At 40.0% G+C, this 18,133-nt stretch overlaps 1 protein-coding gene across 1 annotated transcript in view; it reads left to right on the forward strand.

Moving 5' to 3' along the window:
• PTEN (phosphatase and tensin homolog) overlaps positions 1–15,390 on the forward strand; it is a 48,303-nt gene extending 32,913 nt beyond the window's left edge. Inside the window, exons 7-9 of the mRNA XM_084290649.1 lie at positions 864–1,030; positions 10,616–10,840; positions 11,863–15,390. Of these exons, the coding sequence (XP_084146775.1) occupies positions 864–1,030; positions 10,616–10,840; positions 11,863–12,048 (578 nt within the window). The 3' untranslated portion in view covers positions 12,049–15,390. The remainder of the gene's footprint in view (positions 1–863; positions 1,031–10,615; positions 10,841–11,862) is intronic.
• The last annotated feature ends 2,743 nt before the right edge of the window (positions 15,391–18,133 follow it).

Raw genomic sequence — 18,133 nt, forward strand, 5'->3', positions numbered from 1 at the left:
AGCAAGATAGTGTGGATATGCTTGGTAGAGATTCCCACAGCTCCACCGTGGTGGTTTCTGCATTGCCGTGAAGTCTGAGGCAGATATGGTTTGGTGCGTGTTGTCTAGAGAGCAGGCTACATCTGCTGTTAATGGAAAATCAGGAGTAAATGCAGAAGGATTTTGTTGAATAAATTTCATTTAATATTTATGGCTTTCATACTAGTTTTCGTTGGCAACTTCCAAATTGCATTTGCTTAGGCTGCACCAAAAAACCCTCACAATTTCAGCTGTTACCTTATTTGAGAAAGCTATGCTATAGCTGGCTCTGTTTTGTGGTGGTGATTTACAGGACAGACTTACGGTCTGCATCTGTATAGTCTGTTGTTGGTGCAGATTGGTTTGTGTATTAAAGTTAAATTTTGTCCTTGTTTTTGTTTGTGTAACAGTTCTGTTTGTGTAAGAACAGAAATCTGTTCTGACACAAACATCTGACACAAAAAAATCTGATCTGACATGACTGCCCACTCTACAATGTGAAGATGAGACAAAAGAGAACAAAACCCCTCAGTTATATCCATGTAGTATAGAGATGAGAAGGAATGTGCAAGGAAAAATCAAGTAGTAGTTACTATCTGTAGTCATTATATATTAAAAAGAAACAGCAACTTTTCATGAATCCTATGGTTGCCTGAGAATATTGCTACAAAGTATGGAAATCTGTCATTTCCAGTGGTATCCAGTAAGGTTTTTTATTGCCCTGACTCTTGCAAATACTTAACTTCCAAAGTGCTGTAGGTTATTATTATGGTCCTGGTTTTGTTGTTGTTGTTTTTACACTTAAAGGCATTTCTTGCAAAGTGACATTCTTTTTTGCCATGCAGATCCTCAGTTTGTGGTGTACCAGCTAAAGGTAAAGATATTCACCTCCCCTTCAGGACCCTCAAGACGTGAAGACAAGTTTATGTACTTTGAATTCCCTCAACCTTTGCCGGTATGCGGTGATATCAAAGTGGAGTTTTTCCACAAACAGAACAAGATGTTGAAAAAGGTTGGTTTTCTTGTTTTTCTGGAAAATGTTGTTGGACCAATGCTGATGCAGGACTAGGATTTTGTCTATTTTTCAGTGATGTGTAATTGCTGTATTTAATTCTTTTCTAGTTTTCACAGGTAGAGAATCTACCACAAAATGAAAGATGGATATTTTAAGTCAGTGAAATTAAGTACAAAGGTTAGATAAAAGTTATGCTGGATATGTTTTGCAGTAGTTTGGGTAGTAGTGAGCAATCTGATTGAGGAAGAAACGTTCTCGTTCTAAAAATAGACTTGCATACTGAGCAAGTTAACTCCAGCTGTTTTCTTCACTAAATTTTCTTAAGGTTTTAGCAGGCACAGAAGATCTTGTCTGTGTGCTGTTGGCTGATTTCTATCCATCTTTCAAATTTGGTTGAAGTTTCGAGATAATTGAGTTCCTACACACTTTGTGAAAATATCTCTGCAATCTATTCAGCCATCTTTTGAGTTCATACTGCAGTGTTTTGTTCAGCTGCAACGCCTTGACATCAGACGTTTAGAGAATTCACTCAGAACTGAGAATTTTATCAGTATCTCAGTTGTGGGGAAAAAAGTAATCTTGAACTTACTATGGCACCAAAATCGATGACTTCTTAAAGATAAATGTCTCATTGATTCTGGTGCTTGTGGAACTAGTTTGCGTCTACTTAAGAGAAGGGTAGGAATGAAATCTTGATCTAAATATTAACTTTGTATTTACTACAAAAAAAATCTGATCTTTATGAATAGTTGTTTACAGTTTAAGTTATAAAACTTAAGAGAATTCTTTGAGCAAATCTTGTGTACAGGCAAAACAAAAAATGAGAAAAAACTACAGTGGATTGGGAGACAAACATAAGTGATAAGACAATAGCCTCCTAACTGTGCGTGCAGGGTCTACCTATTAGCATGCATGTGTATTACACATCTATTTAGTTCATGGGTTTGTTCAGTTACAAGGTACAGTTAACTAGTATAATGATAAATTTTCAGTAGCTAGAAATATCCTCTTCAGCTGTCTGCAAAAGTTTGAACAGTTTATTAATAGGAATATTTTCTTCTGCTGCTTGTTTAACCAGATGTCTTAATTGTTCAGTGCAGCTGTGCAAGACAGAACTGTAAAACAAAGTATTTCGCAAATTGTAATGTCTCGTTTTAGACATTAAAATTATTGATGCTTAAAGCTTCAGTGCACAAGAGAAAGTTTTGAAAGGAGCACCCAGATTAGTTCTGTGGGCTAGACATGAGGAATACAAGGAGGAGATGAAACGAAACCCAAACATCTGAGTCAAGGTCCTGTCTTATCTGGTCTCTGTTCTTTCTGAACTGGGAATTGTGGTTTCTTTACTGTCTTTGGTAATATGTGGATTGCAAACAGACTTCATCAAAAGCATTGTGCTGCATTTCCCAGTCCCCAAGTAAGCTTTCATAACACCAATTCATAGTCCTGCTGGATCTTGGGTATGTAGCACCCAGATCATATTCCTGCATTTGTTTTACCTCTACAGAGAGCACTGAGATCCAGTGACAGCATAAACTACATGTCTTCATTGTCACATATGACTTCTGTAGTATAAGTTCAGTCTTCAAGAATATGTAGAAAAGTTTATAGAATTGTCTACAGAAATGTAGCAAGCACGTTACTGTGCTGTAGTTTCATTTCAGAATGTTGTGTCAGCTGTGATTTCACTATTCTAGGTCTGTGGACTACAGACAGTGTGAAGGTGCTCCTTTTCTCAGTGTTCTTGGACAGACGGAGCTAAGAAATGCTGAGATTTTGAAAGCTGTTCTTTCTACATCTGCAAGCTTTCCTGAGATAGGAATGGTCTCTTCTCCAGACAAAAGTCTTTTGTAAAGAAATCACCTTGATAATCTGCTTCAAAAATGTGTTGAACATAATGTTTAAATATCCTCAACCTTGTATAAGAATTCAGGCCAAAATAAAGTAGGTGTACAGTGTTAAATAGTTCTGATAAGGCCACCTCTGCTAGCTCTAGTGTAAATGAGCAGAAAAATTCAGGACATCTGTCTGGTGTAAGCATCCTAGTCTGTTTTATGAAATCACTGCTGAGTTCTTGGTATTGAGAATTAGTGAAATATTCCATCTCTGATGTTTGCTTTGGCACCGGGGATAGTCCTTCCACATGGTCCCTCCGACACTGTTATGTAAAGTGACTAAGATGAGAATAGGCCAAAGGTGAATATTAGTGGCTGAAAACCTATCCTGGTGCAAATTTGAACACTTGTTTCTGTACAAATGTTTCACATCTGTGAAATCCCCTCTGTATGAGAGGTAGTGAAGCCTTTTTCTCTTCTAGATAAGTTGACTGTGTATTGTTTTTACTCAAAACCCGAAAAGAGGAGGCCTTCTGGTGTGGGGATTTATTGCAGACTTACCACCCTCTGGAGTGATCACCTAAGCTACGAGGAGTAGCTTAATAGGAATTACAGTATCGTATCTTTCAAAGATTCTGGCTTACTCAGACATGTTTATGGAAGCTGTAATTACAAGTCTGCTGCCCATCACTGGTTCTTTTTCTTGCAAGGTTTCTTCTTAGCAGATTTATAGGTAGTTGCTAAACAAATTTTCTTGCACACGTTGAAAGTCATCACAGTATCTGCTGCTGCTGCTGTTCCATGTGGGCACCGGTGATGCAGTCAGGAGCACTCTGAGGAGTAGCAAGAGGGATTATGGAGCCCTGGGAACACAGTTAGGGAATCAGGAGCGCAGATAGTTTTTTAATCAAAAAGGGGAGGGGATTGAAAGGGCCAGTCGAATCTGGCAAATCAACAGATGGTTACAGGACTGGTGCCACATATGGGTTCATCTGCCTAGACCATGGGACTTGCTTTGAGAAACCTGGTCTGCTGGGTCTACCTGTCAGAGAAGGGAAAGAGCATTTTTGGTCATAGGATTGCCAAGTTGGTGAAGAGGGCTTTAAACTGGAGTTGCTGGGGGAGGGAAACTTCAATCCATCCTATTCCTCCCTGTTTGATGCTGGAGTCAGCGATAGATGCCCAGAGCTTGGAGAAGGATCATAGGTCAGCAGGAGAACACCTGAAGAGCAGCACAAAGGAATTCCAGCCAGTAAGTCAGGATCCAAACTTATGCAGGAGCCAAACTTAAATGTCTCTATGCTAATGCACATAGCATGGGGAATAAACAAGAGGAGTTAGAGATGCCTCCCCTGCCTGCAGGGCTGTGACTTTGCTGGCATTATGGTGATGTGGTGGGATGGCCCCTATACTTGGAATGTTAGCATGGAAGGATACAGACTCTTTAGGAAAGACAGGCAGGGGAGGCGAGGAGGGGACATCACCCCCTGTCAGTGTGAGTGGTTGCAGTGCCTTGGGCTCTGCCTGGGGATGGATGAGGAGCTGACAGAGCTGATGGGTCAGGATTACAGGGAGGGCAAGGACAGGGGACACTATAGTGGGGGTCTGCTAGAGGCCACCTGACAAAAACCCTGGGAGGAAGAGGAGCCCAAAAAAGCTGCTTAATATTTGAGAGCCACCTCCACCAAGCTCAGGAGTGATGCATCCCAACAGAGGAAGTCAGGCAAATATGCCGAGAGGCCTGCATGGATGAACAAGGAGCTCCTGGCCAAACTCAAAGAGGAAAAGGAGGCCTGCAGAAGGTGGAAGCAAGGACATAGCCTGGGAAGGATACAGAGACATTGTACAAGCAGCCAGGGATCAGGTTAAGAAAGCCAAAGCCCTGTTAGAATTAAATTTGGCCAGGGACATCAGGCACAACAAGAAAAGCTTCTATAGGTACATCAGTGATAAAAGGATGATTGGAAAATTGTGAGCCCTCTCTGGAACAGAACAGGAGATCTAGTTACCTGAAATAGAGGAGGCTGAGGTACTCAGTGACTTTTTTTGCCTCTGTCTTCACCGGCAAGAGCTCCAGCCACATGGCCCAGGCCCCAGAAGGCAAAGGCAGGAACTGGGAGAACGATGATGAATTGTCCATTGTAGGAGAAGGTTTGAGACCATCTAAGGAACCTGAAGGTGCACAGGTCCATGGAACCAATGTGATGCATCCATGATTCTTGAGGGAACTGGTGGATGTAGTTGTTACACCACTGTCTGCATTTGAGAAGTCATGGTGGTCTGCTGAAGTTCCCACTGACTGGAAGAGGGGAAACACAACCTCAATTTTTAAAAAGGGAACAAAGGAAAATCTGTGGAACTACAGACCAGTCAGTCTCACCTCTGTGCCTAGCAAGATCATGGAGCAGATCCTCCTGGAAACTCTGCTAAGGTACATGGAAAATAAGGAGGTGACTGGTGACAGACAGCTTCACTACAGGCAAATCGTGCCTGGCAAATCAGGTAGCCTTCTACAGTGGGGTTACAAAATTGGTGAATAGGGGAAGAGCACCTGACATCATCTACCTGGACTTGTGCAAAACATTGACACTGTCCCAGTGATATCCTTGTCTCTACGTTGGAGAGCTGTGGTCTGATGGACAGACCATGCGGTGGGTGAGGAATTGGCTGGATGGTCGCACTTAAAGATTTGCAGTTAACAGCTTGATGTCCAGGTGGAGACCAGTGACGAGTGGTGTTCCTCAGTGGTGAGCATTGGGACTGACGCTTTGTCTGTGACATGGACACTGGGATGGAGTGCACCCTCATCAAGTTTGCTGGTGGCACCAAGCTGAGTGGTGCAGTCGACATGCTGGAGGGAAAGGTGGGATGCTATCCAGAGGGACTTGCACAGGCTTAAGAAGTGGGCCTGTGCAAACCTTATGAGGTTCAACAACGCCAAGTGCAAGGTCCTGCACCTGGGCCAGGGCAATCCCAAACACAAACACAGGCTGGGCAGAGAATGGATGGAGAGCAGCTCTGAGAAGGACCTGGGGGTGTTGGTGGATGAGAAGCTCAACAAGGGCCAGCAATGTGTGCTTGCAGCCCAAAAAGCCAACTGTACCCTGGGCTGCACCAACAGCAGTGTGGGTGGCAGGGTGAGGGAGGGGATTGTCCCCCTCTGCTCTGCTCTCATGAGACCCCACCTGGAGCTCTGCATTCAGCTCTCGCCCCCAACATAGGAAGGAGATTGAGCGGTTGGACTGAGTCCAGAGGAGGGCTATGAAGATGATCAAGAAGCTGGAGCACCCCTTATTGTGAAGACGGGCTGAGAGCTGGGGCTGTTCAGCCTAGAGAAGAGAAGGCTCTGGGAAGACCTGGTAGTGACCTTCCAGTACCTAAAAGGGGCTACAGAAAATTTGGGGAGGGACTCTTTGTCAGAGTGTAGTGACAGGCCAAGGGGTCATGGGTTTAAACTAAAAGAAGGTAGACTTAGATTAGATTAATTATAACTAGATTAGTAAAATCTTTACTCAGAGGGTGGTGATGCACTGGAACAGGTGACTTAGAGAAGTTGCGGCTGTCCCTTCCCTGGCAGTGCTCAAGGCCAGGCTGGATGGGGCAGCCTGGTCTGGTGGGAGGTGTCCCTGTGCATGGCAGGGGGTTGGAATTATATGACCTTTATGGTCCCTTCCAATGCAAACCATTCTGTGATTCTGTGGTTAAAGAAAACTTGGGGCAATTGCTTCTAGGGAACACTGAAGAATGAACTCTCTGAAAATGTCAGAAGACAACAGTTGATCCGAAAATGGTACGAGTTTCATCAGTTCCATCATAGTGCTAGTCTGGAACAGCTTGAAACATGTTCTTTATCTTCTGATTGCTGGATAGCATCTCCATCCTAATCTGTTGCTGCAAAATGATTAAGTGCCTGTTGGTGTCTCTGCAAAATGAAACTCCCATGAGGATCTGGGAACCCCTGGATGATGGCTTAAACGATCTGGGGTTTGGATCTCAATCTGCAGTTAGAGGCAAATATCAACTCTAGAGTGAGGCATATTTTTCTTTCAGCCTGAGAACTGAGAAACTTCAAGAAACTCCAAGGAAGGTAGGGGTTATATGTGTTACATGTCAGAGTATTGTATGTCAGAATATTGTGATTAAATCAGCTTTTGACCCAGGTGTCTGATACTGCATTGTAGAATTTATGATGCATACTTAGTTATGGGAAGAAATATATCTGAGATTTTTAAGGCAAATTCCTGTGATGTAACTAGAAGTGAAGCAAAATACATTTAAAAAAAAAAAGCCATGCAACACACGCAAAAAAACAAACAAAAACCTAGCTAATACTCTTTTTCAGAAGCCTCTTTTTTAATTAGTATTCCTGTGAGCACTTGTTCTGATACTCGCATTTGGTACATAAAGCCCAAGTTCTGTTCATGTTTTAATTTTTTAAAATCCCTCTCTTTGGCCCATCCTATGTCAATTTTTTTCATGGTCTTGTATTAAATATCTTGGAGCTTGCCGCTGAAGCTGACAGAATCCTCACTTTGAGTAATGGGTTTTGCTTTCCAGCGAAAACAGTGAAAGTTATCAGCCATAAGAGCTAATTCCCAAAAGCTTGATCAAGTCTTCCCTCAATTTGAATGGCTATGCAATGTTCTAGTACCCATGAACTTAGTTGATTAAGTTAGTTTAGCTAGTGTAGCAGGGACGGAAGGAGAATAACTTGATGGTTTAAAAAGCTGGAGGGAGATGAAAAGATAAATAACCAGCTCAGGGAAGTTATATTGTTTCGTTTCTGCACCTGAAGACCTCTGCAAATTTACCCAAAGGAGACGAAGTAGAAGATACCTGGTGAGAAGTTTTTGTCTTGTCTTCTCCAGGCTGTATCAGTAGGGCTGAGTCCCTGCAGTTGCTTGTTCAGGCTGGCTTTTATATACCAAATATTATTTTCTGGTTCTGCTCCACCTTATCAAGCTTAAAACTGAGACATGACAAGACCATTCCTTCTGCCTCTGGCAGCATTTGTTTGCATCCAGTGGCCTTGTTTGCTTTGGCACTGTTTTCCTCCAAAGCTGCTTCAGCACTGTAGGTATAAGCCATTTTCTATTTTTTCCATTCATTGGTTGCAGTGTCATCAGCTTCATTCTCTCCTCTGCTGACCTCGCTGGAGAGGTGGTGTGGTACTGAGGACCAGCACTGAAGTACATTGCTGCTTTTGCAGTGTGGTTTTGAAGAATGATGCCAGTACTACCATCACCCACCTACAAGAGGTGGGATCTCCTTTAGCTCTGGTCAGGGCATGGAAATGCACTTTCTTTGTATCTTCTCTGGAGTTACAACCTCTCCATCAGAAATGAGGCTGCGGGTGGTATGTCCATTGCTTACTGAGCTGTTAGAAACATCAGCCACAGGCTTGCCTTCTCCTACTTTGTATCACAGAACCTGGACTTCCAGTCCTTCCTGTTCTGTAGCTGGAGGGCTGATGTCCTTGATCTTTCTGTTTTGACCTGAACTGGTATTTTGGTTTGAGCAGGAGTGGTCATCTCCTTGGATGACTATGTATCTTCTGGGGGATTCATCTTCAGAACCCAGGAGGAATATGGACCAAGTTATCCTGAAGACTTAATGAGGATTTTGCCTACTGCCACTTTCCTTCATGAGGCATTATGAGGAGTAAAACCTTCTTTTCCAGGACATTAATCTTCTACTTCCAGACCCCAGGGTGGATGTTTTTAAGACTGTATATGAGGTAGCATTAGTGAAGAAGAGGGTGCTAAGTGTTTGAACAGGCTGGGCCTGTCAAGAACCTGCTGATTGCTGTATTGAATGGATGGGCTCCAACAATACTTCCTAATAGATGATGACATGACCGGGGACTTGGTGTCAGTGGCAAACATCTATCAGCCTCCCAAGACAACTGTAATCATAGTATGTTAGTCTGATAAATTAGATACTGGTGTGTCAAAGTGGATAATTGCTTAACTACAAGAAGTGCTTCTGGCTGACATACTCAACTTTTACCTTTCCCCCTTCACTTCCTTAAAGATATGGGGTACCTCATAGGTGCCTTAGAAGCACTAGCTGGCAACTTTTTTTTGTATATTTTACCCTAGAGTACTGAAAATGGGGCTACTGAACTTCGGTGGGGAATGCAGGTAGTTGTTTCATCAGACACCTTTTAATTCCCAGTGTTTGCGTGCTTAAACGTTTTTATTAGTTTGTGAGGAAGAAGAGCGTAAGAAAAGCAGCAGCTCTTCCCAGTGCCACAGGAAGATGTGATGATTTACTGGTGCCCAGTTGCTTTCATCTGGGAAGCATGCTCATATGATGTGCACTAGAATCCCTTCTGTATCACCTCTGATGCCCATCCACTTTCCAGCAAAGGTGTTTAGCAGGGAAGACCTCAATTTTCCTATAAGAAATTAGAATTAGATCTCTCCAGTAAACTAAACATGTGAAGTAGCTTAGAAGGATTTGCTTCCTGTTCTGTTCCTGTATAACATCAAAAATATTTTAGATTCTGGTATGTGTTATCTCCTTTTTTTTCCTTTGCCTTCTCATGTCCCACCACCTTTAACAGAAATGCAGAAATTTTGGCTATTGTGGGAAGGCTAGCTATTTGCATTTTGGATCTTTTGCCTTAAAATTCAAAACAGAGTAAAATAGAAGGTTCCATTTGTAAAGAGGAACTAAACGTAGCTCAGGGCTTCACATAGAGAAGTGCTTAGTGTGCTAGTCAGAACCAGCCTATTAATGGTATCTGATTGTGGAAACATCTACATTTGACTGACAAAAGTAGCACAAGAGCATTCAGAGCTATCCTACAGCTGAGAGTGTAAAGGTTGATGTTCCTGGATGTATTTTCAGGGATTGTCTAGCCCAGAGCAGAACATTCCTTTCTGCAGGTTCTGTAGTATATACGTAGACAGGCACAACAGCCCTGCTGGTCATAACGATGGATGTAATGTACTGGCTGCTATCAGCTAGTTAGTTCTCCAGTGACTTTTTAAAATCACTGGTACATCTGTATTTTGCCTTTGTACATATGTACATAGATACCTGTTGCAGTGTTACAGTGGATAATCTAACACGTGCCTTTCCAGATAACTGTTGATGGTCATCTATCAAGTTCTGCTTCTAGTTAAAGATTTCCTTTTGTGTAAAAGAACAGCCCCTTTCAGAGTATTACTGCTCGTAGCACTGGGCTGCAAGCTGACTGTTACAAACCATCTCCATAAAAGAATAATGAATACACTATAGGAGTTCTGTATTGTGGGGTGTCTTTGCTCAATCTTAACTATTCTGTATAAAAATAAAGAAAAACATGGTTATGAAGGGAGCTGGTGGTGGAATAGTCAACCTATGCTGGTTTGCACAGGTTGACTATTAAGTTTGGCTATATCTTGGCCAAGGTATGAGCAAGAAAATGTCTCTGTGCCTTGTGATTGGAGGTTTAACACTTGTTTAATTGTCATCTGCTTTTTTTTGTAGGTATGATTGTTTTTAAAACTGCCTTTTATAAGGAGTCACTTCAAAAAGCACAAATGGTTAAAATTTAGTTTAAAGCAGAGTTTTGCATATTGTCTAGAAGAACTGGTGAAAATGTCTTTGCGTGCAATGTAACCAATGATGTGCTGTTGTTCAAACAAGTTTCATTTGATATTACTGATTTGTTTTTGACCAGTTCATGATGTTAGTCAAATTAATATGCTGCTGGAGAATATTAAAGCAAGCTTGTTCTTTGTTTTTCCTCCCCTAGGACAAAATGTTTCACTTTTGGGTAAATACATTCTTCATAGGACTGGATGAAAATTCAGACAAAGTAGAAAATGGAAGTCTAGTTGCAGATCAGGAACTTGATGGTATTTTCAGTACAGAGCGCTCAGATAATGATAAGGAATATTTAATCCTTACATTAACAAAAAATGATCTAGACAAAGCAAATAAAGACAAAGCCAACAGATATTTCTCTCCAAACTTCAAGGTCAGTATATATTTAATGTAAACAAAGCTGGAAAGCTGCATGAAGTTGTCTCATTTGTTTGTCTTGCTTTATGGAGGAACCGTTTTAAACTGTTGTCTGTAGAAATGTAATGTGTGGGTTTGCCACTATTTTGCAAAAGTTCTAGGTATTAAAATTTATCTGCTTTCCAAGGAAGTCAATAGAAGGTGTAAGGTTTTTTTTGTTTGTTTTTTTGTTTTTTTGCAAAGCTGGTGAGAAACTGGGAGAAAATGCTTTTTTTTTTTTTTTTTTTTTTAAAGTATTTATTTAACCTTTTAGAAATGAGTAGTAAGAAACCCAGAGACCCAGGCAGCAGTCTTTCCTGTACCTGCTGCGTTGCAATTAGCTATGTGTAATTCCTGAGTTAATTTACAGAGGCACCCACTTCATGAGAATACTTTATGACCTAACCTGAGTTCAGCTTTGAGGAATGTGAACCAATGCCAATGCTGTTGCAAAATGAGAAGAGCATTTTAAAGAAATCTGATGTTGTCTGGCTTGCTTATAAAATATAAGTAGTACTTAATTGAAGGTAATTATCATAGTTACCTGAATGCTGCATGGATTAGACTTTAACATAAAAAAGTCACTGGTTATAGTGTTGAAAAAGTATTTTATTCATTCCTGTGCACTCATTAAAATCTCTGTGCTATCAAAGGTCTAGAAGGTAGGACAGTCAAAAAGCTTAATGTGGCATGGCCCACTGCAGTAGTATGGCCAGCTGCTATAACTCAAGAACACAAATAGTTGGTGCAGAACTCTTCCAGCTGGGCTTGAAAAAAAACTGCTGTATTGCCAGTTATTCTTTATTTTGTTAGGAGTGGTACTGGGAGGCTGGCTACCATTCTAAGAGATTGTTCTTCCTTTGTTTCCAGATTAGGGAGAGGAGCACTTGTATGATTCAGTGTAGTGAAACGAGCCACGCTGTTTCAAATTTCACTTGTTACCTGTGCTCTGTCAAAGTTCAGGTTCCCTTTTTAAATTGTTGTTTTTTCCTTTCCCAGGTGAAGCTATTTTTCACAAAAACAGTAGAAGAGCCATCAAATCCAGAGGCTAGCAGTTCAACTTCTGTAACGCCAGATGTTAGTGACAATGAACCTGATCATTATAGATACTCTGACACCACTGACTCTGATCCAGAGAATGAACCTTTTGATGAAGATCAGCATACGCAGATTACAAAAGTCTGAATATTTTTTTTATCGGAGATAAAAAAGAAAAAAAAAGTGACAAACTTGAATAAACTGAAAAAAGGACCTTTTTAAATGGCAATAGGACATAGTGTCAGATTACCAATTATAGGAACAATTCTTTCCTGACCAATCTTGTTTTGCCCTATAAATCTACAGGGTTTGACACTTGTCCAGTTGAATAAAAAAGGTTACGTAGCTCTGATATGTATATACCTTTTTGTGTCAAAAGGACATTAAAACTTCAATTAGGAACTATAAAGATGGCACTTTCCCATTTTATTCCAGTTTTATAAAAGTGGAGACAGACTTAATGTGTATACGTAGGAATTTTTCCTTTTGTGTTCTGTCACCAAACGAAGTTTTGAAAAAACACGATTATACAGGTTCACATCCTGCCCCTTTTTTTGCACTTATGTGGCAACAGAAAAGTCTGCAGTTGGCTGAGAGATGTTTCTAGAAGGTTTTACTACATTCTAATGCATGTATTTTGGATGGGGGATGGAAAATAATGCTCAGAAAGGAATATAGTCTGCTGGAGCTTGGCCTGTGTACCATATCCGGCTATTTACGTGCACCTTTCTTTAGCATGCTACCATAATTCATCCTGGACAATTGAAGAGTCGCCGCTGTCACTGCTTGTTGTTTGTGCATTTTATTTTTTAAGTGTAATGGTGCTAGAAAAGGCAGCTAGAAGGAGTGATTCTGTATAGGGGTACAGGAATGAACCTTTACAACATCCTAAAGACCCACAAATGAAGGGAGAAAAGTTATTGGGGTCACAGAAAGGAAACACAGCAACAATGACTTAACCATACAAATGTGGAGGCTATCAACTAAAATATGGGCTTGAAACAAATTGTTTGAAAATTTGGCAATGATTTATTAATTGTTCTTTTTCTGAATTGTAATGGCTGCTCCATCTCCTGTGTAATCAAGGCCAGCGCTAAAAGTCAGATGCTATTAGTACATACGTCAGTTAACACCTTACACTTACGTTATTAGCTTTTCAATCATATTCCTGCTGTGAATACTTAATGTGCTGCCTTGCAAGCTATTTTCTCATTAATATAAAATATTTTGTAGTGGTGCACAGGAAATTTCAATTGGAGATTCTTCAGGTTAGTGTTTGTTTTTACGATTTATGATGCATTTATTAAATCAAACCTTAGTCAGCTGTTCCACCCCTTTGACCTTACACATTCTATTACAATGAGTTTTGCAGTTTTGCACACGTTTCTAAAAATGTCATGAACTGTTGGGGAATTTTACTTGAATACTCAGTACTTATGTTTTTTTTTTTTTTTAAAAAAAAAAAAAATCACAGAGGAGACTAGTGTTGCCATGAATTCTCAACACTGCACATACATGAATACACATATTTTGAAAAGCAGAACTTGTCCCAAATACATTGTCATTAAAAAAAAACAAAACAAAAAAAACAACAACAACAAAAACCCAACAACACAAGTCAACTACATTGTTTGCTGTTAAAAAGCACAAATCAAAACAAATTAGATTTCTAAGCTGGCAGTGTTGTATTATTTGTTCATAGGGATGTAGCCAGGAGTAGGGCTTGAGATTTACTTTCAGTATAAATTTGACATGCCCAGACTGCAGATGACTTAACAGTACAACTACTGTTGTAATATAAACGTGAAGAAGCTGACAAAAATCGTTTACTCTAAAGCATGCCATGAATTGCTGTCCCCAAATGTATACCTTTTCAATTAGATTACTTGCGCTGATGTTCATTAGCTGTGTTCTTGCCTAGATAACAACTGTGTATGGAATCCATAAGGGCCCTGTACAGCAGCATTAATGGTAAGAATTTTGAATGTGACAAGGCAGGACTCACTCTTGGGTAAAGGAAGGTATAAAGTGCTTTTTTTGGTATCCATTGGTCAACTTTGCTCATCAGATTCATGATTCTAACAAAACTGATCGGTATCTTCTGACTTAGAGGTCTAATTAGTCTATGGTATCTTACTGGATCAAAATTGCAGGTTCCAGTGCTCATTATTCTCATTGTTTTTGACGAGCAGGAGGTGGTTACCTTGGGACATGACACTTAATTATAACCCTTTCAATCATGTTTTACTTTGTTTTTAGCAGTTGAAAAAAGTTGCGTTGGCTAATAAACAGACCTGTTGATGCTTTAAAAGTACTCAGATATTGACACTGCTCTGTTGTCCCACTCTTGAGCTCATGATAATAAAATTGGATTGGTGTGATTCCAATATGTAACACTGAGGGCTGGATCGGAAATAATGACACGATGGGCTTTTGCACTGTTATTTTTCCTTTGGAATGTGAAGGTTGGAATGAGGGTTTTGATTTTGAATGTTTCAATGTTTTGAGAAGCCTTGCTTACATTTTATGGTGTAGTCATTGGAAATGGAAAAATGGCATTATATATATATTATATATATAAATATATATTATACATACTCTCCTATACTTTATTTCAGTTACCACCCCCATAGAAGTTGACAAGAATTACTATGACTGAAAGGTTTTTGAGTCCTTATTAAAACTTTATTTATGACAGTATTCATAATTAGCTTGAAACGCATTCTGTAGGTAATCTCTCCTTGAGTTTCTGGACTGTATGCTTAAACTTCTGGATGTGCAACAGCTTACATGTCTGAAACTACTTGAAGGCATCACTTCTGTAAGAGCTTACTGTTAGGCCCTGTAGTGTCCCTGGTCATTGGTAGCCCCACTCAAAATATTTACCACAGCTATTAAAGGGCAGTTGTATGAATAGCTTCCGGATTCATTCTTGTGGCACCCATGATAAACAGGAGTTTACATGCAGCATCAGATGTTTCAGCTTTCAAAGAAAAATAGGATGCTAGTGTGCAAGTTCCATGTTTAGTCATAGTAAATGTGTGCAATATGTTAACGATGCCTGTGGTTGCCACGAAGTGCCTCGTTTACCTTTTAAATACTGTTAGAAAGTGTCATGCATGCAGATGGATGGGGTGGAACTGTGCACTAAAAGGGGCTCCAACTGCAGTGTTTGGCAGAGCTGCCTTTCTCTGCCGGTTCAAATTTTCAGTCTGTTTTCATATAGCATATATATATATAGATACTAAAAGAAAAAAATCAGTCTGTTAAGCAGCCTTACTCTGATTCAGCCTCTTCAAATACTATTGTGCTGTGCAACAGTGGCTCTGTGTGTAATGCTATGCACTGAGAATACACAAAAACAAAGTATGACATGTACAGGATAATGCCTCATACAAATCAGATGTCCGTTTGTTATTGTGTTTAACAACCCTTTATCTCTTAGTGTTAAAACTCCACTTAAAACTGATTAAAGTCTCATTCTTGTCACCGTGTGGGTGTTTTATTGAAGTATTTTGAGTGTGAAATGTTCAGATAATATTTTGCTTGTAAGTGATGTGATTTTCAGCATGATTGTCAGAGAAAAGGTTGCTTCTAAGAGGAGCTCCTTGTGTGTAAAGGGGTTTTAAGTCAACTGTGGCTTAAAACCCTTTTATATTCAGGACCTTCAAAGAAGTGTAGACACTGGAAGTGTGGATTGCATGCACTGACCTCTCAAAACTGTTCCTTTACCATGATGTACATGTAGTCACGGTGAGGTGCAGGGAACTTTTGTGGGGAACTAAATCATTTTTAGTCTCCAAGAGAATGGTATAAAATGTGTTACATTATTCTTAATTGGTACGTTCCCAGCAAAATGAAATGAGTCAAGTCGTAAGTGTTTTCCTAGGCAATCTCAGAACTGCAGTAGCTTTAAGTTGGCAATGAGATACATTTTATATAGTGGAAAAGCCCTGCTCTATGCACATGAAGTACGTTTGTGTTTTTATATTACTTGTTGCTCGTCTATTTTCAAACTAGGCTTTCAGCCCTAAATTTAAGAAATGCATGTTCCTTTTCCATGGGTGTCAGGGTTACCCTGTCAGCCTCTGGGAAGAGCAGAACGATAGCTCGGTGGCCAGCCTCTGTGTCTCCAGTGGTCATGGAGAGGTGGTGAGGAACGTGAGGAACCAGTCTGCTTAGCACCTTGTGAGCGCTCGGGAAGTGCTTGGGATTGTTTAGCACGACTCTATCGAGAGAAATAGGACTCAGAGTTAACTTAGGTATCTCTTGTTATTCCTGCTTCCTTCCTGCTGGTTTCAGTGTCCACCCGGTGTTAAACCTGGCTGAGCATCTCCCAAAAAATATCCATTAGATGTTTGGTGCCATGATGCTGTCTGCTCTTTGGCGGTGAGAGAAGTGGAAAGTATTTTTGGTGCTTTATGCAGGGTGGAGGTATTGCCAGCTGTATCTGGCCCTTTCCCGTGAATGACAGAAAGATTTCACGCTGTTTTAGTAAAACTGCAAGCAGTGTTACCCAGTATGTTAATACATATTTGTTTATTGGGTAAGCTTATTTTTCATCCAGAAAGTGGAAATAGGGTAGGAAGATATAGAAAGGAAGAATGGGAAGCTTTCAGGAAGTAGTCTGGACAATGTTCAATGTGTCCAGTAGCTTCTTTAAATATATAGATGTATTTGCAAAGGAATTCTAGTATGAAGACTGGTAAAAAGTACTGTTGTGGTGTGGATAGAACATTCAATTTATACTTGTCCTGTTGATGCTAGAAGATGCATGTGCTGATAGTTAACCAATGGCTAAAAGCTGGTGCTTTGGTGAGCCTTTGTTACCTCTGGTGACAGCAGCAAATGGCAATGCAGTGTATGCAGATCTTCTTTTAGACAGTTGTGAAGTGTTTGTTAATAATTAATTGGATCTTTTTTATTTTTTTTTTTACAAAAACAAAACAAAACAAAACAAAAAAACAAAAAACACCTATAGCCAGAGTTATAAATCAGCCTACTTTTAAGAATGAGTTACGTTGGTAGCAGGCTCTTTTAAAGCACTTTTTTCACTTTTTTTTTTTTTAGTTGATTTGCATTTTGGTTATGAAATGGGCGATGATATATGCTAGTGTGATGATGTTTCTGTATTCAACTAAGTGGGTTCTGTAAGGTGAGGTGCTGCTGAGAACCCCTTCTTTCCGCCTCTGCCTTTCTTGGTAACTCTGGTTCTGTTTTCCAACATAGATGATTCTATGATTCTGTGATTTGTGCAGTTGAAAGTATCTGGTGCTAGGCAGACAAGAACATCCTTTATTAAAAAACAAACAAACAAAAAACATAGCTTTTTTTTCTTCTCCTTCTTGGTATCTTCTGTGCCCTGTCCTTTTAGACTTTTCCTGACTGCTCTCTTTTTTACGTTTCATTTTCTTTTATGTCTGTCATCTTGTTTTCTGCCTTTTTTTTTTCCCGTGTATCCAAATTTTAGCTACTGGTAACTTTGCAATATAGGACAGGTAATTCTTTTTAGCCTGTTTTTTACTTCTTTTTTGTTGTTATTATTTTTTGTATAAGAAACTTTAGTCTGAAGGCATGCTTTTAGGTTGCCTTTAAAAAAAAAAAAAAAAAAAAGCTCGAAAGTGTCAGGATTGTGAAAGTTCAGCAAACACATTTTGGCTAAGTGAGCTACTGATGCACTATATGAACCTACTTGCGTTTATGTAACCTAATGTGAATGGTGGATACATATACTTGAGTTGGTTTAAGCAACCTGCACACACACACACACACAATCACTAATTAACTGCTAGGCTATGTTTTCCAGCTGCAGATGTTTCCACATGGCTTGTATTTATGGCAGAGTAGAAAAGGGTTTTTACCGCTTCATTTTTTTGAGGACATTTCTTGTGTTTAATAACTTGTCTTGCATCGCACAGCTTAATTCTGGTTGAAAGAGGTGACACTGTGCCTTCACAGGAAATCTTTTTCCATCTTCAGAGCCTGTTCATGTAATAGTTTAAGTTGATAGAAGCTGTAGAGGCTTAAGTTTGTACTTTAAAATACCATTTGTATAATTCAGTCCGCTTAAATAGGCTCTGCTTTTTTGGGGCCTTCAATGAACTGGAAATAGTATCAGGATTAAGTTGGGCTTGGAAGATAAAGGTGATGAAAGCACATGAGGAATACTGGATCAGGAAATCTGGACAGATATCCGGGGTGCCCCTTCCTCCATTACCTTTGTGCATTAGAA

This window comes from Netta rufina (assembly GCF_964035555.1).
Source record: "Netta rufina genome assembly, chromosome: 7".
Taxonomy (NCBI): Eukaryota; Metazoa; Chordata; class Aves; order Anseriformes; family Anatidae; genus Netta; species Netta rufina.